Consider the following 20,704-nt stretch of genomic DNA (forward strand, 5'->3'; position numbering starts at 1 on the left):
CCAGTGCATCAGTATAAATGCAGGGCCACATAAGCAAGATCACTGAAATGATCCAGGTTAAATAGGCATGTATTTAAGAGTAAAATATGCTGTAACTTTATTAATACATGTAACTCAGGACATGCAGAATAATAGGAAAATATTAATATTTCCTCATGATCTATGGCCTTGTAAACTGACAATCTAACTTTTTTTAAAATTTTACAGTGGTATATAGCAATAAGTTAGTTATTTGTTCTTTTCCCCAACACGTCCCTCTCAAGCATCCAGTCTTACAAAAGCAGCAAGTGGGTTTGGGGTGGTGTGGGCTGGTTTTTTTTGTGCGCTTTTTGGGAGAGGTTGGGGTGATTTTTGTTTGTTACAAAATCTTACACAAAATTAGTGACATACAGTTTCAATTCTGAAAGCTTACCAAGAGGTGCTTTGAGAAACCTGCGCTCAATTCCTTGTTCGATCTGAAGCAGTGCAGATGCCAAGTAGTGGACCACATTATTAACTGGCTGAGGAGTACTTGTACTTGTTGATGCAGCACTCGGAGCTTCAGTTTTTAACCCAATGAGTCTACAATAGAAATGTATGATTTTTTTTTTTAAACATACTTTGAATTGAACACCATGGGTATCTGTACAGGTCTGTATCCACAGCAGGTTTTTATTTTCACTTTAATTACTTGCATGGACTATGGACATGAACAGCTACTGCACAAGTGTGATTAGTTGTCCCCGTTATCAAGTTTGCTTAATTATTCTAGTTAATCTAGATAACTTCGTTACCTAAAGATGATTTATCTCAATTGCAAGAAATGGGGATGACAAATTTCAATACAGTTAATTAAGATTGCCAGAAGACTTCATGCAACATCCATCAGCCAGCTTATGAGAGATTTTTGTGAAGAGTATCATTGCAATAATTCTTCAGTGAAAACACTTCCAGTGGTGAGGTGTAGCCTTTGAGAAAACTTCCACCTGCAGAAGTTCAGCTACTTATATCTCCCAAGTTAATAAGATTTTTGAAAAGAAAATAAATGAAATAAAATCAGAAGATAAATTCTAGAATCTTAAATCCGGAATTGTTAACTCTCATGTTCTCATCCTTGGAGGATTTTTCTAAAATACTAATCTTCATGTAAGGGGCACTGGGGGTATGTTTCCAATAAAACAGCCTTCTTTGACCAAAGACTAAGTAATCATTTCAAAGTGTAGTTAACCTTCCTGAACCACAAACATTAAGTATAGTGTAGGAGAGCAACTCATACTAATGAAAATAAAATTCAATTTCTACTTGGGGTTTATAAAAAAAAAACCTAATTAAGACTGTCTGGATTCTGCTTTATTCTGGTGAATGAGCAATGCCTTTGGTTGTCCCTGTTCTTTTTTCACAATTAAAAGCTGTTCATTATATTTTGCAGTCACACACATTTCAAGAGCCTGAAAGCAAACAGGAATAAAAAGCTGCATAGTTATTTACATTTCACTAGTCAAACTCCAAGGTCTTAATGAGATGTCACTCGCTCTGAGGTGGATAAAAAGCCCAGCATCAAAAGCAATCTGTCACATGATTTCAGAATCCCATCGTCTGTTTTAATATGCAAGTCTTTATTAGAGTAGACTTTATTCAGAAACTTTGACAGAGTCAGTATCAAATGGAAAAAAAATGAAGCAACAAGCTTCTGCATTTGAATTGAGAGTTGGCAGTGGAGCAAGCACCCAAGGTAACTGGAGACAGATTTTAGCTTCTTAATTAAAACAGTGGACTATTTCTATGTTGTGGTTTTCAGGAATCAAATGTCTGTGAATTGTGTTATTAATATAAAGAAGAATGACCCTATCCATTTTGCACGCAACTAGAAAACTCAGACTCAAAGGGCAGTCTTGTATGAAATACAGCAAACTGAAAAAGGGAAAAACCCTTAACGAACTTTAAGTTCCTACATCCAACACAGCATTCAAGAGTCCACCCTGGAATAAAGCTTTCATAAAATAGAAGTCTAATCGAAGAAAACCTCACAGAATACTTAAGCAAACAGTACGTTAGCACAACGATCACCTCCAATGAATCTTCCACCCCGCCCCTGCAATATTTCAACATTCAAATTGTACCAAGACAATTTTATATGTGTTAAGCAAATTAAGGTAGATCTTTATTTCTGAAAAGTATGTAACTTCTGAGAACTATTTATTTAGAAATCTTCAGTTCCTATAGTTTGCTTTACAACAAAACACTGATATGGAGTCCCACATCTGTCTCAGAAGTTTGTTAAGAAAGCAAACAAAAACCCAAGACAACACTTTTATAGTTGCAACACAATACGATTTGAGGTTTCCTCTCTTTTACTGTGTTGCAGCTTGCTCTACAGAAGTATCATCATTCATAAAGTTATAAGATTGTATCTCTGTTTTGCTGCAGTGCTAAAGGTTAATCCAGACCATGGCCTGCTGCACTGATGGTTCTTACTGTGACTCATGAAGTACACTGGCCACTCCAACCAGCAGTTTGTTACTATTACCATTTTCCGCTTTAAACACTCCTACTCTTTCCACAAAGTGTTGTGTTTTGGGGTTTCCACACACCCCCCCCTTTTTTTTTCCTTCTGGAAAACAGAAATTGCCAGATTTACTTTTCTCTGTATTTTAAATTATTTTAAAAATAAATTCACATATTTCTTATTTGATAATGTTCACTTTGAGCAGTGTAATATCTGAATAACAGAAGTTGTAAAAACTGCTGCCTTAGTCTTATATGGTAATAGAAGTGTCATTTTAAAAACAAACCAATGTAAAAATCTCACATTTTACAACTCAAATCTTAAGAAAATACTATTCCAAAAAATTTGAGGGTAAAAAAAACTCAAAGGTCAAAAAACACCAGAGCACTGCTATAAAACTCACAGGGAAGAGCCGTTATTTAAACCATAGCTCTTACCTGTCTTTCACAATAAATTTATCTTGATCATCAGTTTCCATTTCTTCAGATTCTTCATTCACAGTTTTAATTATACCATTTTCTTTATTTTCATCATTCAGAAACTCATACCGCCCATGTTCTAAGGCTGCTCTCCAAGACTGTCTGTCTGTAACCTGAAGCAAACACACAAACTTTAAGTTTCTAAAGAATCAAAGGCCACAAAACTTTTAGTGCCAATTACTGTCTACACTTAATTAAATTATGCTTTCGGTAAAACCCATAGCAGGCAGGAGTTCTCATTCAAGCCACAGACTCCATGGCGCCATGGTGCTTCTAGGTATTCCACGATTCAGAAATACCTTAATAGCCCCCAGTGTTCCTTGGTAGATCCTGTCTTCAATGTCCAAAAGAAAATCTCTAAGTCTCAGTTCAAGCTGCTTCTCTGCAGATAGGTGAGATCCATCATGGGTATTCTGCATCCTTCCCCGTCCTGAAGAAGGCCTGATGTCACTTTGAGGTTTGTCTGCAAAAATAGCAAGGAACTTTGTGTTAGTGGACTTTGTTCCTTAAAGTAGCCGCTGGTGGAGGGAACAAGAGTAGTACAGGGCAGAACAAACTAAACACACAGGTTCAAAACTCCCTTCCTGTAGAAAAAGCTGTCAACACCAACATCTCCATACCAACTAAGGCATCCAATCCAACCAAGCAGAGTACACTTTCAAGGGAAAGACCTATAGATTAGCATCTATACACACAGGATGAGAATTTGTTGATTTAGACGTCATTACTTTGTCTTAAAATGCTTTCTAAAGTAGTAAATATCAACAACTTTCTGCTATAAGTGCAAGGAGAAAAAAAAAAACACCAAGAAAACAGTGTCACATTTCTAGTATTCTTCACATTTGATGGCCCTTACTTTACAGGAGAACTCTTCAGTTCTTTCCTCCATGGATCTTTATCATCACGACATTTAAAAGAAGCATGTGCAACTGACAATCACAAAAACTAAAAGAACAAGATATAATCCCTTTTAAAAACATAACTTTAAAGCAAAATAAACAGATAAAGATGACACCAGCACAGACTAGACTATGTCCTCTAATTAAAGCCAGGGGAAAAAAAGGAACAAAACTGCAAGGTCATTTATGAAAAAGAAGGAAAAGCTGATGATAGGCTGTCAAGCAAAAACCTCTTCATGAGAGAACTGAAAATTCATGCAAAAGCTCAAAAGCCACAGGAAAGAGCTGAAAGTATGCCCAGATCCTAAATCACTGCTTGCAAATCTTCATAGGTAGCAAACATTTCTATTCACAGGATTTACCTTAAATCCTATGAGTGCAGTGATGAGGAGGTATATGCGGGAACTTAAGAGGTATTTACCAAAAAATTACCATATACCTGTTGTTAAGGAAGTACAGGATTAATTTCTAAGATGCACCATATTGCAGAAACAATTCCCTGTAACTGAAAGTAACTATGCAAAACATGTGCTAGCATACTCTACATCTGGATGTGGGAAACGTCCTTTTTGGTTTAGAAAAAAAAGAAACAAAATGGTTTTTTCTTGAGCAGAACTGAAATGGCAGCAATTGACTTGCAAATAATTGATGCAGAAAGGTTAAGGGGTATTGGAATAAAATGAAGTAATAGCACATATCAATTTTATTTCCATGCTCTTCTGAGTGGGAATTGGAAAAGGGAGAAGGGCAGTGTACAGGGTAATTCTCACTTGTCCTGCAAGTCATTTGAGTGAAGGCAACAGGGAAACAGCTGGAATCCACTGCAATAAAGCTCCCTCCAAAGTGAGCTACACATGGCCACTTAGCACTGCTTAGCATGCAGAGGTGATGGCATTGGTATTGGGACCACTGCATCTGAATTTTCTTGGTATCTATTAAATTGATGTTTAAAAAAAAGGGCAGTTTTGATCAATTGTATTCTACAATTCTAACAGAGGAAGAGAAGAAAAATCCATCATTGTGGAAACCAAGTTGCTTCAGGGCAGAAAGCAACACACAAAATACAGATAGAAGTGCAGCAACTAGGAAAATAGGACCACACACACAAACACAAATATATCAGAACCTGATAGAGATTTTTCTCACCAAAACCCACAAACATAGCTGTAAGGTCTCCAAATAAAGCTTAATTACTATGCAGAAACTCTGTCCACCAAAAGAAATGGTAGATCAGTTATGGATTTAGTAGTATCTGACATGTTCGCAGCATATCCTGGCATACACACTCCAGTAAAAAATGAACTCGGCTCTGCTCTGAATAATTCTCCCTTGCCGCAGTACAGATACACTGAAATCCTCATGGTAATTTGGCATATTTCAAAACAAAATTCAATTTCTTAAACATTACCTGAGGGAGTTTTATTTTGGTAACATCCTCTACCCACCACAAACAAGCCAGATGCAAGCTTGTGTACAATTTTATCAGTGATTGGAGCTAATGTCTTGCCAATAAATAGCAAAATACTTGGCGAGGAGAAAAGGGAAAAACCCTTAAAATCCTAGATCTATGATGATTTTAAGTACTCTCCTGCACTTTGAAACCCATAAAAACAATACTGCTCTGCAGATGTCTTCTCCTCCTCCTGTAACGAGGATCTGCCAAAAGAAGGGGGGGGAAAAAAAAAATAGAAAAGAATAATATCACAGAATCCACTGCCCTGATGTCAAGCCACATAACAACCAAGACAGCCACACTACTTTTTTCCTCCCAAAGGTTTTAGTATGACCCTGCAATATGCTATCATTCTCCTTGTTCACCATAGGCCAGTAAAGGCTTTTGAGTAATTTCATGCATTGTAATATTAGGAAAGAACATGTCCTACTCAACAAATCAAGGCAATAGTAATTGCCTCCCTTTGCAGTGTTTCTGTCTCCAGTGTCTTATCATGTGTCTCCTTTCATCACACTGGAAACGAGGACATCAGATGATCAATACTATGATATACCTTTACCAGATATTAATCTTTATTCACCAGTTAATCTTTTCCTAAAGCTCAAATTACATCCTAAAGATGTTTGTTTGAAAGCCAATCTCATTTTACTAAGCAGTGAGATAACAGAAATATTATTGCTTTTTTTAGCACAAAACACCAGAAAAACATCACAAAGAACCATCAGAGAGAAAAAAAAAAAAAGAAGACGGGAAAAAACCAAACCTGTTTTCTATAGAACAAAACAATGCGTAAGAACAATTCTTATTTCTTAGGAATTACAATTAAATGAGGGAATTAGAGGTTTCTAGACTATTTCATAGAAGTTACAGCTGTGGAAGCAAATTAAGATCAAGAACCTTTAATTTACCTGGAATATGGAATTTTTCCACAGGAAAACTGCTTAGTTGTTCATATATTCTACTTTTCTCTTGTAAAAGAGTTTCTTTTAAGGCACTCTCCCTATGTCCTCGGGAATTGAGAGCCTCTAGGAGTTGGTCCAGTTGTTCCCGAGAATTGTAAAAGCACCAACGGTTTGGTTTATATACTGGCCTTGGCACCTCTACAACAACACTGGTGTGTGAATCTTGGTCAATATTGGAGGTAGATTCAGAGGATTTCAAAGACTCTCCAGTTTTACTGAATACCTGAGGTTCATTTGTGCAAGACTGTATACTATTCTGAAAGGAAGAGGTTCGAGGCAATAACATGTCTTCTGTAAGACCAGAATAGTCCTCTTCTATAAACAATCCAGGAACAGAGGGGAAAATCCAGTAGCGTCGGTACAGACGGTCACGACCTAATGGGGTGATATTTGTGCAGGCTGTTGCATTCTGAATCTTTTCTAACAGTTCCTTCTCTTTCTTCTGTTGCTCCTGTTTTAAAGCTTCTTCATCTTCAGCAGTAAGAGGTTCACTCTTTTCACAAGTGGTCTCTTCTTGTCTTGTGAATTCTTTATATCCATTTTGCCCTCTCCTTCCTAAAAGTTGAAGGAAGAAGAATGATACCAACATGCTTATCAATTCTTTTCTTAACCAAAAACTCAAGTAAAGGGCAGGTTTTGATTCTGTCCCTTTCTGATTATCTACTTACACTATCAAAGACCATTGGCTCAGTCAAGAAACAAACACTACTTTTATTGAACAAAAATTCACGCGATTAACCCCCTTCCCTCGATAAAGAGGAAGCCATCTTCAGCATACTTTCACTTTGCAGAAACTAGACCAAGTCTCATTTACTGACATAGTCATTTTTAACACAATAAAAAGGAACCAAAATTTTAAGAACTTTAAAGTATGTTACAAAAGTATCTTATGATAAAGTAAAACTCTAGCAATTTCATTACTTAATACAAACTATGTTTTGGACTTAATTTATCATACTCAGAATGATCAACTTAAACTCCCCAAAGACCTCGGGCAAAACCAGAACCCCTATACAAGAGCTTTTATTGCTAGCTCCGTTACGTTACTTTATATAATTTTTAAAAATATATACACTACTGTTTTTTTCCCCTCAGCTTGTATCCACTGAAAATACTCCAGTTCCCAATTTAGTTTACCAAAGAATCAGGTCCTGATAGCCACCTAGAAAAGTACATCTTGTAATTAACATATGCAATGGTGAAAGATGCTGTCAGCACTCAATTTCTACCAATTTCCAGTGCGACCTTCAGTTTTCCAATTGTAGGAATGAAATAACACTTGTTTGCCCTCCAGGCACAATGCCTCAAACACAGGTGTTCAAGAAACTTGAAATGCTGTTTAAAACCTCACTGTTTTGCCATCATAAAGCTGTAGTAAACATGCAGACCTGTATTACTGAACAGCTCAGAATTTCTCTCCCAGGTACTGTTAGAAACAGTAGAAGTTTGCAACCTTAAGTCCACAATGATCCAGGACTTTCATTGGCACAGATGCTTGCACAAAGCCTTCATGGGAGGAAGATACAGATGAGCTAGCAAGCCAAAGCCATCATCAATTCACCACCCCAGTAAACAGCATTTTGTGCCATTTATTGCACCACAGCTCCTACTGGCACACTGCAGAGGAAATTAAATCTGGGGATAAGTCTGTCTGCATTCCTGTATAGAAGCCACGCTGCTTCATTAACAAAGGCAAATTAAACCCGACCACTCGTTATAACATTTTCTTTTAAAATACCTGTTGTTTTTGCAGCTTCCTAATAAAAAGAATCAAACCCACACCATTAGATGAGAACTCCTACAACTCGCTCTCCTCAACTGCACTACTCATAACTAACGGTTTGTCAGGCGATAGCCTGGTGGGTTGGTTTGTTGTTGTTGTGGGTTGTGGTTTTTTGTTTTGTTTGTTGGTGTTTTGGTTTTCTCTGTTTTTAGACAAAAGAGGAATCTAGATAGCAAGTATGGAAGATAAGAAGAAACAGAAGTGTGAAAGAACATACAGCTGACCACTAGAACTATACCAGGCCAGCTCACTGCACTCTAAAAGCCCATTATGATGATGATTGGGTGTTTTGGTGGGTTTTTGTGTTGTTTTGTGTTGGGTGGCTTTTTTTTTCTAATTATGTTTGTGTGTCCCCCTCCCCCCCCCCCCCCCTTTTCCTTTAAAAATTTACAGGAAACATTGATACTTTATAAAAGTGTACTATAAAACGCATGAACTTTCTGGCTCCATGCATACACATGTATTTCCTCATTTGTGTACATTATAGCATTACCTCTTCCACGTTTTTTGTTTGGTCCCAGCTCTTCTTCATCCTCTGTTACTGTGTCCATGTCTTGCTCTTTACGTTCAATTTCTTTGCTCTCTGTACTAGTATCAAGGTCTTCCCGTTCCTCCTCCCTGACACAATAAACAGAAGGTGACTGGCCAAACATGTATTAAAAGCAGAATGGAATGAAAAAAACCCATACACAACAGAATATGTCATCTTCAGCACAAACAGTATTTTCATCTCAGAAGTAGTTAAGCTAGTAAAAGACCTATAATGATTTTTAAAAATAAAATTTAAGTCACAGAATATATTAAAACCCGGAAGAGACCCACTGAACTGTTCATGGCAAGTTCTCTATTAAAGACTAAAACCTGCTCTTTGGCATTCACTCTTTCATTTAAAAAGCTTTATTATAATCAGATCCTTTTTGGAGTCATCTTAATGTAGTTCTACTGGCCTGAATTTTTTTTCATGACTAAAAAAAAAGAGTTTCCTCATGAAAACATATACTGTTTTATAAAAAGCTTATTACATATTTTCCCCTCATCTAGCAACCATAATTAAAAACCTACATAACTACATGTAACCATTACAGGATAACATTTATTATTTTTTCTCAATTATAGTTTCAAAAACATAGGACAGATCTGTCTTTGGCTCACGCTCACCGCTTGCAAGCAGACTTATTTAGCTCCCTTCCTTAAGCACGTAAAGATATATAGTGTTGTACATGCACTTTGCTTTTTTTCTGGAATCATATACAGCTGCACGTGCATGAATCTTACCACCTGAAACCGTACAGTTTTTTTAATAGAACAAAAAACCTTGGGTTTATGGAAATCACCTGGGATAGCACAGCATTTTTTAAAAAAATGCTATTAAATTTGATTCATGAACTGTTATGTGAGGTCAGTATTATCTAGCTCAAATCAGACCAATTCCTCCAATTAGAAAACGAACTAGAATGGTATATTGCGAAGATATTCATAGGTATGAAATCAATGCAAGACAAAAAGTAATGCAAAAAACCTCACATGAGATTTTGCAAGCTTCTCTTGTCAGTGGGTAAAACTGTCAAGCTTTCAGTAGAATTATCAGTATAATAAAAGTTGATTTTAAAAATGAAATCACTTTCATAGAGCAATTCCAGAACACTGGGAAGAAGAATAAAAATCAACATTAAGGACTACATACTTATATTAAAATATACCTTTGTATATGGTCATGCCAATGAAAACTACATAGCTAAGGTTTGGCCACAGACCTGAAGAGTGCTATATCACATGTATCACAGCAATACCATGTATCATACCCAACAGATCCTTCTACAGCAGTATTTCTTTGCTCCTCTTCCTTCAGCTTTTCTTGTTTCTCTTTCATTTTTAACTCTTGCTCTTTTAACCTTTCTTCTTTCCTCTTACGTATCCTAATAGTAAGAAGAACATAGAAAACTAGTTACAATTAGTCTGATCTGCCACATCTTTTTTTCTTTTATACCACAGCATCATCTAAAAATAACAGTAATGTGGGAAAGCACAATGCTTAGCACAATAAAAAGTTTCACTCCTGTCTAGGGTCTCAAGAAACCAGCATAACACAAACACTGCTGTTGTTTCCTATATGCCTTTTACAATCGAGGAATTGATCTAATTTGTAGGAACAAAATGTAACTTTCCATATCCTAGTTTTACCTTGCTGCTGCCGCCTCTCGTTCTTTGCGATGCTGTTCTGCCTTTAATTCTCTGAACTCCTGTTTTGCCTGCCGTAATACATCAACGGAGTCCTCAATGAAATCTCGAGTGGAGACGAGAGTCAGAAGTTTCCCACAAAGGGCATGAAGGATCTTCATCTTTTCTCCTAATAAAATTCAGAACAATGCATATTTCATTATACATCCGATAAATAAGCCTTACTCTTATACACTCCAGACCGAAGACACTTTCTCGAGTGAGAACCAGAGAACAGTCAGACGTCTGTAGTGCACCAGCTGCACTTGCAAAGAGGCATTTCCTGAAATACCTGATTTGCTCAGAGATGCGAGCCTTTAATTTATTAACTTTTAGCACTGAAAGAAGAACTAAAACGCAATACTGTCTTCAAAATGGAGATAAAGAACAGTACGTAGTAATTTTTTTCTCCATTTCCAAATAATAAACAAAAGACCCAAACCAGAACAGGAATAAAAAGCAGGTACTTAATCAAACACTCAGATGCTTCTCCCAGAGAGTTTCTTCTGCAAGTAAAACTAACTTTTAAAAATGGGATTTAAAAAAAACTACTCAGAAGTAAGGAGACTGCCTAGCTCTGCAATCTCCTATCTGGTGAGACCTGCTTGTGGGTCGAGAATATATGGGGTGTGTGTTGGTCTAGGTAACCTCCAGAGGTCCTTTCCAACCTAAATTATTCAATGATACAGTAAATTTTGGCCAGTATTGATCTGAAGCATTTACAAAACTAATCACTTGAGCAATCTGATAGTCTCTTAACATTTATTGTCTTTTATTACCTGGCAACAAATCATACACTGAGGTACTTGAAAGTTTCTTCAAGAGACCAGGATTACTTAATCTCAGCTCCATGCAAGCATCATCAGTAGCATCAAACCCTCCTCGTTTCTGGTAACGGTATTTTGCATTGGCTGATGTTACATCAGCACCTGACGCTAGAATGTGAAGTCTGAGAATCTCAGAAAGAGTGCAGCTATCAAGATCCAAGTTTTTCAAATTGCAGCCTACAGTTGAGAAGAATGAACAGTTATTTTATATAGACATTTAAATGTATGTAAATATAGAAAATGTGCTTTAAAATACTGAGCAAAATAAGAACAGTAACAAAACAAGAAGTGAAACCCACACATACCCTGATGTAACTGGGGCCATGCAGCTGCCAAAGTTGCAACTGCAGACAGTGCAGATTTTGTGGGGTCTGCATCTTCATCCAAAGCCTCTGTTAAATCTTTAAGGAAATAAACACTTTATTCTAGTGCAAATTAAAACTTTTACTGTGGAGGGGAGGAAAGCAAGCCATTTTTAAAAGTTGCAGACAAAGCGAAATGAGGGCCAATATTTACACAAGCATCAATGTATTCAAAACTCAATTGAACATCCAAATTAAAATTTACATATCTTCAAATGCAACTAAAAAACCAACCAAAAGCTAAGGACATGCACCACATGCTATACACTGTTCTCCCTATATATAAGCCATTAAAGCAACCACAATGCACAAAACATGCGCAATGGCAACATAAAAAGCAGCAAAAACAAATAACTGCAAGAACACCTACATTTCATTCCCTCAAATGAACTGTTATTTCCTACACCATTTTGTTTTTAGGAAAGACCATAGAAACCAATCACACATTTTAATACTGTTATCACCATTCACTGTATACTTCTAATCTGTAACATAGATATAGCCTTACTGCTCTGCACAAATACAACTACTAAGGCATTACAAAGTAACCAAATTTTCACAAAACAAGCATCTGCACTTAATAAGGTGCACCACACATTAGCAAACTGACTAGGAAAGCAGTGCAGTGAAAGGGAGAAACAGCAACATTCCTGTTTCTTAGACAAAAGTTTCCTTAGCACTTACAGGTATTTCTCCAGAGGGTTAGCAGAATTCTTTCAGTGTTGTATGCTGTTTCAACAATTTCACATTATTCAAGTCCAAATCAGTACGCAGTTACAAAATCACCAAGTCAATAAAGACCCACAAATCCAAACTAAGACTACATAAAAAGCAAATCCACAACAGTCTTCTATGATTGATGTTGTTTGAAAACTGTCACCCAGACATTGCAAAACCAACCTCTACACCTCCCCTCTCACTGTATCTGTATAATAGGGCTTGAGAAAGTACTGTACACACCAAAACCCCACACCCATGGTGTTTTCTGTTGCAGAAACATCACCTATACAGAATTTAAGTGAGCAAACATGCTGACTACTACATGTTTGGTTAGTCAGGATTACAAAGCTGAGAACATGTAATTCTTTTACAGGAAAGATGTCTAAACAGGAGTGACAAGAAATGGTAGTTCAAAGGCAAGCAGAAGATAATAGATAAAGTGCCCGGCCCACAGCTCTGCTAAACTAGAAGCAAACCAGCAGATTTTTGCAATTGCCAGCCCCATATAGTAAAATTAAAATATGAAAGTTACATTATTATTCATAAGACTGATCATAAAAAATGTAAAGAATCTAATCAACTATTGTATGATTACCTGATAACGGAATCCTTGCTTATATTGCCCAAGCAATTATCTTCATAGTTAAAAGATACAGTTTAATTGCTAAATTCAGCAGCAATTAAAATACAGTCTAAATTTGCTAACACCGTATCAAATCTGCAACTTTATTCAATTAACAAGAACATCCTCTATTGCTGAAGATAGTGCCCATGTTTTTAATAAAGACATTTTATAGACTGGACATAAATTTTAAGTATGAGAATACGCACAGTCTGCAAAGGAGAAATTAAAGGAACCTTCCTGTACCTCATGCATCTGTCTTACAAGGGAACCGCAGGATTCACCTCACCTCAAACAGGGAGTGCTCTTACATTCCTATCTACCTCTAATGAAATTAAGACTAGCAGGAAGGGTCAAAGCTTCTCCTTTAACTAGTCAGCAAATCTGGTTGTCCATAAACACACAACATACTGGACAACAGCACTGCGGCAACAGTGCCTTCCTTCCCTTTCCACCAAGCACTGCAGAAGGCAAAAGAACTGGGAGAAGTCTTAGACTTCAGACTCAGAACACAGAAGGTACATGCAACAGTTAACATCTAACACATTTTCAAGGCTCCCAGTCTGATGCTTCTTTCAAAACAGTGTGTTGGTGTAACTGAGAAGGTAGAGAGACCGTCACTAGATACTTGACGAGCATAACAAAGTAGTCAGATCAGTTCCCTGATCCACAGCAAGGCTTCACAAATAGCTGAGCTGAAATAGATAAGGGAGAAGCACCTTGCAAGTACATTAAAAACCAAACTGTGCAAAGGAGATAGAGAACACTAAGTTTGTGTTATTGACAAATCCTTTGCAAAGCACTCTGTGTAGCATCAGTAAGATCTCATAGGTAGAGCACTCTCCAGAACGAGGCTTAGAGCATGCACAGACTGTGGACCGAATCACTGAGCTGCCCAAACACAGGTACAGACACAGCCTACTAAGGATGAAGAAACATATATAATGCCCCTGACCACATAAATTTGGAAAAAAGCCTGCACTTCTGATCAGTGGTTAGCATATGCCAAATACCTCTGAAAACATGGGCAACTTCAGCCTTAGAGCGAAGGCCAAAGGCAGAGTGACGGGGAGATCCTTTACTGGAAAAATGCAGAGAGGCAGTAGTATCTAGGAGTTGTGGATGCATACTTCTGAGTCTTGAAGGAAAATTAATATTGAGTTCTCCATTATAGTTGTGCTGGGAAATTTCAATTTTTAATCTAGTTAGGTCCAGAATTTTTTCTTACAGCTACAGATAAAGACCTTTGAGAAGATTCAGGAAAATGCCTTGTTTCCTGACCCTCAGGAGAAACATCTAACAGTGCTGAAGGAAGAGGAAGAAGGTGAAGACAAGCCTCCCTTACCTCCAACACATAAGCAGTGCTGTTAAAAGCTTATTATGCTTTGCTGGATACAATTGTTGTAACAGTGAGCTTGCTTTTTCTCTATTCCCCCAGACCCACCCTCCATGACCAGTTTAAAGCTTTAATTTCAGATAAAAGAGAAAAAACAAGTCCATTTACATACAATATCCATGCATAATAAGACAAGGTTAAACGAAGGAATGCCATAAATCATGCAGTTTAAAGTTAATTCCAGTGGTATTTCTGTTTCTCAGCAGTAAAATTAAGGATCTGACCTTTGGTCTCAGCATCAGCTATTTGATCTTTGGCCACTTCCTCTTCCTCTTCGGCCATTGCCTGAAAGATGGCAGTCAGGAAGAAAAACAGCAATTCACATAGTGGGCCTTCAGTGTCATTTCCTACAAGAGCTTCCTCTAAAACTTCTGTGAATAAAGTTTAAGAAGCGTCACTTTTGCCGCAAAGTTGGAAAACAATTACGTACTGAAGAATGAAAACATTTTTTTTTCCTTCTGGTATGATAATCAAGTTACTTTTCCATAATTTACTGTAAATATTCCTAAGGTGATGGTTTCAGTGACAAAACAACATTATTTTCTCAATATATAACTGCAAGAGTAAAGTACAAGTAGACATTTTAATAATTAGATTAACTTCTACATTGAAATTAATTTTGATTTTATGAACACTGCAGAAGACAACTGTAAAGAGAAAACTGGATTGATATGCAGGTGTAAACACTGACATACTAAAGGTGCACAGAAAATTTTGTAGCACTGGTACTTGGGTGCACTTAAGACATTTCGTTATTTGGTAGGAGAAGGGACACCACAAAACGGGGGCACCTTGCCACATAAATGACAACTTGCCTAAAGTCACTCCTTCAGGAAATTCATCTTGAAGATCAAAAAGTTCCCCAAAAGCATATAAAAACTCCAAAACCATCAGAGCATCGCCAAAGATCTCAGGAGGAAGTCTTGTCTTCACTGGCACTGGAACAGGAAGTTCCTGCAATCCAAATGGGACAACTTAATATAGTATTTGGTTTCTGCAGAGTATGCAAGTGATTAAAACCAAACAGTCTATGATTCTAAGGAGTATGTGTGTTGGGTTTCTTTACATTTTACTGAAAATAGTTCTGCAAGACAAGTAATCAATTTTCACAGTAACATCTGTAGTAGCACTAACTTTAAAAAACAAAGAGCATGCGACTTGGATGTGTATCTTTTGAGAGAGAAGTTTATTCACATTCATGAAGTTGAATGATATTGTATCTTTGTTTAAATGAAATCAAATCCACAAGTTAAGAACATTGGCTGTCTAGAGTTTTCATTTAAACCTGTATTATTTCCCAAGAGTTTTGAATTTAAGTTTGCTGGAACCATCCAGACAAACAAAAATAAACATATTCTTAAAAAGTTACTCATTATTGCTTGCAAAGACAAGCAAACAAAACCCCATTCACATAAACACACACCCATCTAATACTAGGATATGCAAAATTATGTCTACTGCTGAGTGTTCTGGTATTTGGGTTTTTGTGTTGGTAAGGCAGTTATGAAAGCTAAAGACATTTTATAAGGGAGCTGATGTAACCACGTAACAAGACCACTTAACAGAGACACCACCTCCAAATCACAGATGACAGCATCTAACACTGAATTTGACTTTCAAATTAATATCTTGATGTAACTCTTCAAGATTTGTCTTCACTTAATGTTTCTTAGCAGAGTCAAACATTTTCCACAAAGGTGGTAGTTCACAAACATTAACAAGAAAAGTGCCGAATGCTATGCTTTCTGAAGAACACAGTAAGGAATTTCATATATTTCCTGAGAAGGGGATTTTTTTGAAAAACAGTCTATGGGTGGATCTTTCTTCTTGCTTCCTCACCTAAACTCATCCTTATTCATATTCTTGTCAATTTTCACTGTAGCGATGATACTACTTTCCCACCCCTCCTCCTTTTCCAGCTGAAACACAGCAGCACTGTTTTGCACAGCTTCTTCTCATTTTGACAATCCTCTCCCCTCCCTTCAGTTTTTTCTCCCTTTCTTTACACAGCTAAGAATTTTCACTGTCATCAAGGGCCTATACAGCTCTCCTTGCAAATACATTCAATTCTCACATTCCCCGCAACCAGTGCTGTCACTGCAATTCATTTAATACTCTCCTCTATTCCCACTTGTCCTCTTTGTGCTTCTGCCACGTTTCCCCAGGTATCTCAAGTAAACCCCGGACCTTGTGTTTCCGACAATTCTGCCTTCTTTCGCTACTCCCTGGCAAAATTAATCATAATGAAGTGCACATAAATGTATAACACTAGACAATCTTCTGTTATGTACAGCCACACTATATTCTTGTTTAGAAGTTTAGAACTTTTAAGTTCTTTGGGAGGCAAATTCTTGTTACTTTCTATAGGTTTGCAGGATGATCCAGAAAGATGCTCATTAAGCAAGGATACTGCCAGACTTTAAATCAAGACAATGCCACAGGAGTGACAAGCTGATGTCCTTTCTACCTTTTGCAGCCAAAAGTTTGTTTTCATTACTCAAATCTTTTAAGTAACTCAAGCCTATTCTAGGTGAGCTCATGTTGTATATTTAACAGAAAAGTCAGGCACACTCAATATCCCCCACTCAGTAACATCAGTGCTTTAAAAATACTTCTGTTCCACATTGAGACTAAGAACAGCCTGTAAGGTTTTTCTGGAGGGTGAAAATGCAGGTGCAGATGATCCTACTAGCATTGCCTGTGGGAAATATTACGTGACTGCAGGTGATTCACAAGTCCTAGCATTCAGATCACATCGAGATCTGCCTCCGCATTAGGGAATGCTAGCTTGGGGACCCTGTAAAGTACGAGCTTGAGCTATTCCAAATTCAATCATACCTTGAGATCATCACACTCCATGTCTTCTCTAGGCTTACTCCACTGCTTCAGGTATTCCACATATTTTCTTTTTTCTTCACGCAGTTTCTCTCTTTCCTGAAAGAGAGAGTCACAATTGTATATAAAATATGGCCAGATCGCTCTATTATAGTTTCCAGAACTGTACCACTTACTCTTTCAATCACACTGAGAAATAAAACTAAACCATATTTAATTAGAATGAAATGATCTAATAACTTTTATTTTGTGTAAGAAGATATTGGCAAAAAGATTTAGAAGTAAACTGTGGTGATACTTTGTTAGGTTAGACATAGGGTTTTGTTGGGGGGGGTTTTGCTTGTTAGTTTTGGGTTTTTTGGGGGGGTGTTTTTTTTTAAATGGGAGCAGCTGAAGAAAAATATATCTAAAATAAGAGCATTTATGACAGTTGCCACAAAAAATGAACATCAAAATAGATAGTGGAATAAATAATTTCTTCACATTTAAAGAGACAAAGTTATTTAACAATTCCCATCCAGAGAGAAACCACAAGGAAACCCACAACCATTTAACATGCTGTGAATCTGATACGGTACAGTTTCTTTAACACTTAAGTAGAAGACAGCCATCAAATCATGCATTAGTGTCACACCCCCCCCCCCCCACCATTACTTCAGGAATAAGTTCCAAATGAACTTCTTGTGAACGAAAATTATAATATAGAGAATATTATCCGGAAATATAAATCCATAATCATATAACTGCCTACTCTTCTGAAGTGCATTTTTATGAACTGGAAACAGTTAACAAAACTTGAAGCAGAGAGCACTAAGAAACAAGTAAACTAGAAAACCATTATGCTATTCCTATGTGAAACACATATACAGCAAATGCATTACTTTTTCCTTTTCTATTTTGAGTCTCTCTTTCTCTTCTTTCTTCTTCATCCTTTCTTCTTCCACAATCTTCTTTAATTCTTCTCTCTTTTTTTCCTTATCTTCTTTCTCCTTTTTCTTAGCTTCTATGGCACTTGCCTTCTCTCGTTTTAATTTAGCTTTTTCAAAAGCTAGAAAAGAAAAAACAAAACAAAAACAAAGTTATTTTTTCTTTTATAAAATGTAAATTTTATTTAATGGTGCTAAACAGACAGATCTTTTTATAATTACCATATAAAAAAAATATATTAAGACTGAATTGTTTCTATGCCAACCAGAACTTCAATCACTTGAAAGTTCTTTAGATAATCAGAATTTTAATATTAAGTATTATAAATGCTTTACAAGGTTATAATCACTGTAATAAAAGTCAAATTTATCTGTTTTTATGAGCATACATCAGTTTATTACTTCTTTATTGGTTTCTATCAAGTGACATGTGTAAAGATCAGAATTGATTCCAACTACATATAATTACAGTGACATATTTAGTAATGACTGCTTAATAAAAGCGTGTCACAACTAGGTGTGGCATAAAACCATGAAGTGTTTGTGAGAGAAAAAAACGTTTAAATAAGTGATCTTTAAATATTTTATTTATTTATTACTGAATTACTGAAAAGTCAATACATTTGAAACCTACGTAGTATTTCAGGGGTGTTTGTGCAAGTTTTACTTCTATTATACAGTTTAAGCTGAACTTTAATTGGCAATAAATGGTACTGCCTGAGGAGATCCAGATTTCTTTGTAGTTGTCTGCAGAAGAACAGCAGGATACAAATTTCCACTTTCTGTGGACAATGTCTGTCAACCCACACAGAAGCTAACAAATGAAAGGGTGTCAGGGGGCTTACCATTTTAACTGAATAAACAAGAAAGCTAGAATCACAAGTGAACAAAATGAAAAAAGATCCTTATTCTATTACCAACTGGAGGGCACTCAAAAAAAGATTTTGAGTGTATTTTCCTATAAAATTCTGAAAATGGGCTAAGATTGCGTTTACAGATAGCTGCTGTACATACCAGCAATGGCTCTCATGAAGCAAACAAAAGGAGTGAAGCTGATCCCCCCCCCATAGTCTTCTACATACTGAGAAGGTTGATTTTTCAAGATACTGGGTGTTCTGCTACCTTTCAAGTCATTAGTAAAGTATTATAGCAGCTCTTTATAAAGAGACAATATGAATGTCAGTAATTGCCATTCCAATTAAACATTATTTACAGGTAAAATGTTTAGATTAACATTTAATTACATTTTAATATAGCATATTTGAAACTGTACTTTTAAGTTTATTGTACGGATGCAATCATACTTTTCAAACAAATAGTATAATGTGTTGCCAGTTTCAAATTAAAGAACTGCATCTTAAAAAAAGTTTATAATCATGGGCCAACACTATGCCAAAAATGAACACACAGAACAAATGTGACACCACAGTATTTTTTTTAGTATTATTATTCTTATTTGATGGATTCGTAGAATCATTAAGGTTGGAAAAGACCTCTAGGCCCATCAAGTCCAACTGTCAACCCAACACTACCATGTCTCCTAAACCATGCCCTGAAGTGCCACGTCTACACGTCTTTTAAATACCTCCAGGGATGGCTGCCATCTCTCTGGGCAGCCTGTTCCAATGCCTGACCACTCTTTCAGTAACAAATTTTTTCCTAATATCCAATCTAAACCTCGCCGATACAGCTTGAAGCTGTTTCCTCTCATTCTATCACTAGTGACCTGGGAGAAGAGAGCAACACCCACCACGCTACAACCTCCTTTCAGGTAGTTGTAGAGAGTGATAAGGTCTCCCCTCAGCCTCCCCTTCTCCAGACTAAACAACATCAGCTCCCTCACCTGCTCCTCAGAAGACCTGCTCTCCAGACCCTTCACCAGCTTCGTTGCCCTTTGGACACGCTCCAGCAACACTATGTCCTTGTACTGAGGGACCCAAAACTGCACACAGTATTCAAGGTGCGGCCTCACCAGTGCCGAGTACAGGGGCACGATCACTTCCCTGCTCCTGCTGGCCACACTATTCCTGATAGAAGCCAGAGTGCTGTTGGCCTTCTTGGCCACCTGGGCACACTGCTGGCTGATATTCAGCCAGCTGTTGACCAGCACTCCCAGGTCATCATCATCGTGTCCTCAACAAAGAACAGAAAGCATTTACAAAGTCTAAATATCAACATGCTGTGACGGCTTTCTAGTGAGGTGGCAGAAAATACGAAGAATATATTTGGATCTCCATGTTGTAAGACTTATTTCAAAGGCTGATTGCTCTTTCATTGTTTGAAACTATATGTTTCAAGGGCATTGGATTCTGGGGTGCAATAGGATAACAGAAAGATTAAATTAAGCCGGAACATGTCTTAACTACAGCTTCTAGAAGGCTATTTAACACCACACAAGAAAGGAAGCAGCTTTGATGTTCATCAGCTGTTACCTTGTCTTGTGCTGTCATTTTCAGCACATAAACAAATAGAAGCTAATTGTGTAAAGAAGTGGACACACAAGTTTAGTGGAGCCCATTAAACCCTAGTGTTTCAATCTCCTATGAAGAAAAGGCCCTGAGCAGCTTCAGACAACTTTGCAGTTATTTAAGCAGATGTTGGACTAGATAATTTCCCTGCCATCCTAAAACATTCTGTGAAAATGCAAACAAGAGGTAGAAACCAGAGGTTCACTGAAATATTTCTAGAGATTAAAGCCTTTCCTTAGGAAAGACATTCAGTGCTTACAATCCAGAAGA

General features: G+C 37.0%; 1 protein-coding gene across 5 annotated transcripts in view; it reads right to left on the reverse strand.

Moving 5' to 3' along the window:
• Positions 1-20,704, reverse strand: part of BAZ1A (bromodomain adjacent to zinc finger domain 1A) — a 66,125-nt gene that overhangs the window by 14,945 nt on the left and 30,476 nt on the right. For all 5 annotated transcript variants that reach the window (XM_075103346.1, XM_075103342.1, XM_075103345.1 and 2 more), the window contains exons 9-21: positions 17,922-18,088; positions 17,044-17,139; positions 15,021-15,159; positions 14,430-14,576; positions 11,411-11,506; positions 11,058-11,282; positions 10,243-10,408; positions 9,864-9,977; positions 8,555-8,679; positions 6,225-6,833; positions 3,264-3,427; positions 2,923-3,077; positions 413-561 (exon numbers count right to left, since the gene is read on the reverse strand). In XM_075103346.1, coding sequence (XP_074959447.1) covers positions 413-561; positions 2,923-3,077; positions 3,264-3,427; positions 6,225-6,833; positions 8,555-8,679; positions 9,864-9,977; positions 10,243-10,408; positions 11,058-11,282; positions 11,411-11,506; positions 14,430-14,576; positions 15,021-15,159; positions 17,044-17,139; positions 17,922-18,088 — 2,352 coding nt within the window. The remainder of the gene's footprint in view (positions 1-412; positions 562-2,922; positions 3,078-3,263; positions 3,428-6,224; positions 6,834-8,554; positions 8,680-9,863; positions 9,978-10,242; positions 10,409-11,057; positions 11,283-11,410; positions 11,507-14,429; positions 14,577-15,020; positions 15,160-17,043; positions 17,140-17,921; positions 18,089-20,704) is intronic.

The sequence above is a fragment of the Phalacrocorax aristotelis genome, chromosome 9, assembly GCF_949628215.1.
Source record: "Phalacrocorax aristotelis chromosome 9, bGulAri2.1, whole genome shotgun sequence".
In the NCBI taxonomy this organism is placed as follows: domain Eukaryota; kingdom Metazoa; phylum Chordata; class Aves; order Suliformes; family Phalacrocoracidae; genus Phalacrocorax; species Phalacrocorax aristotelis.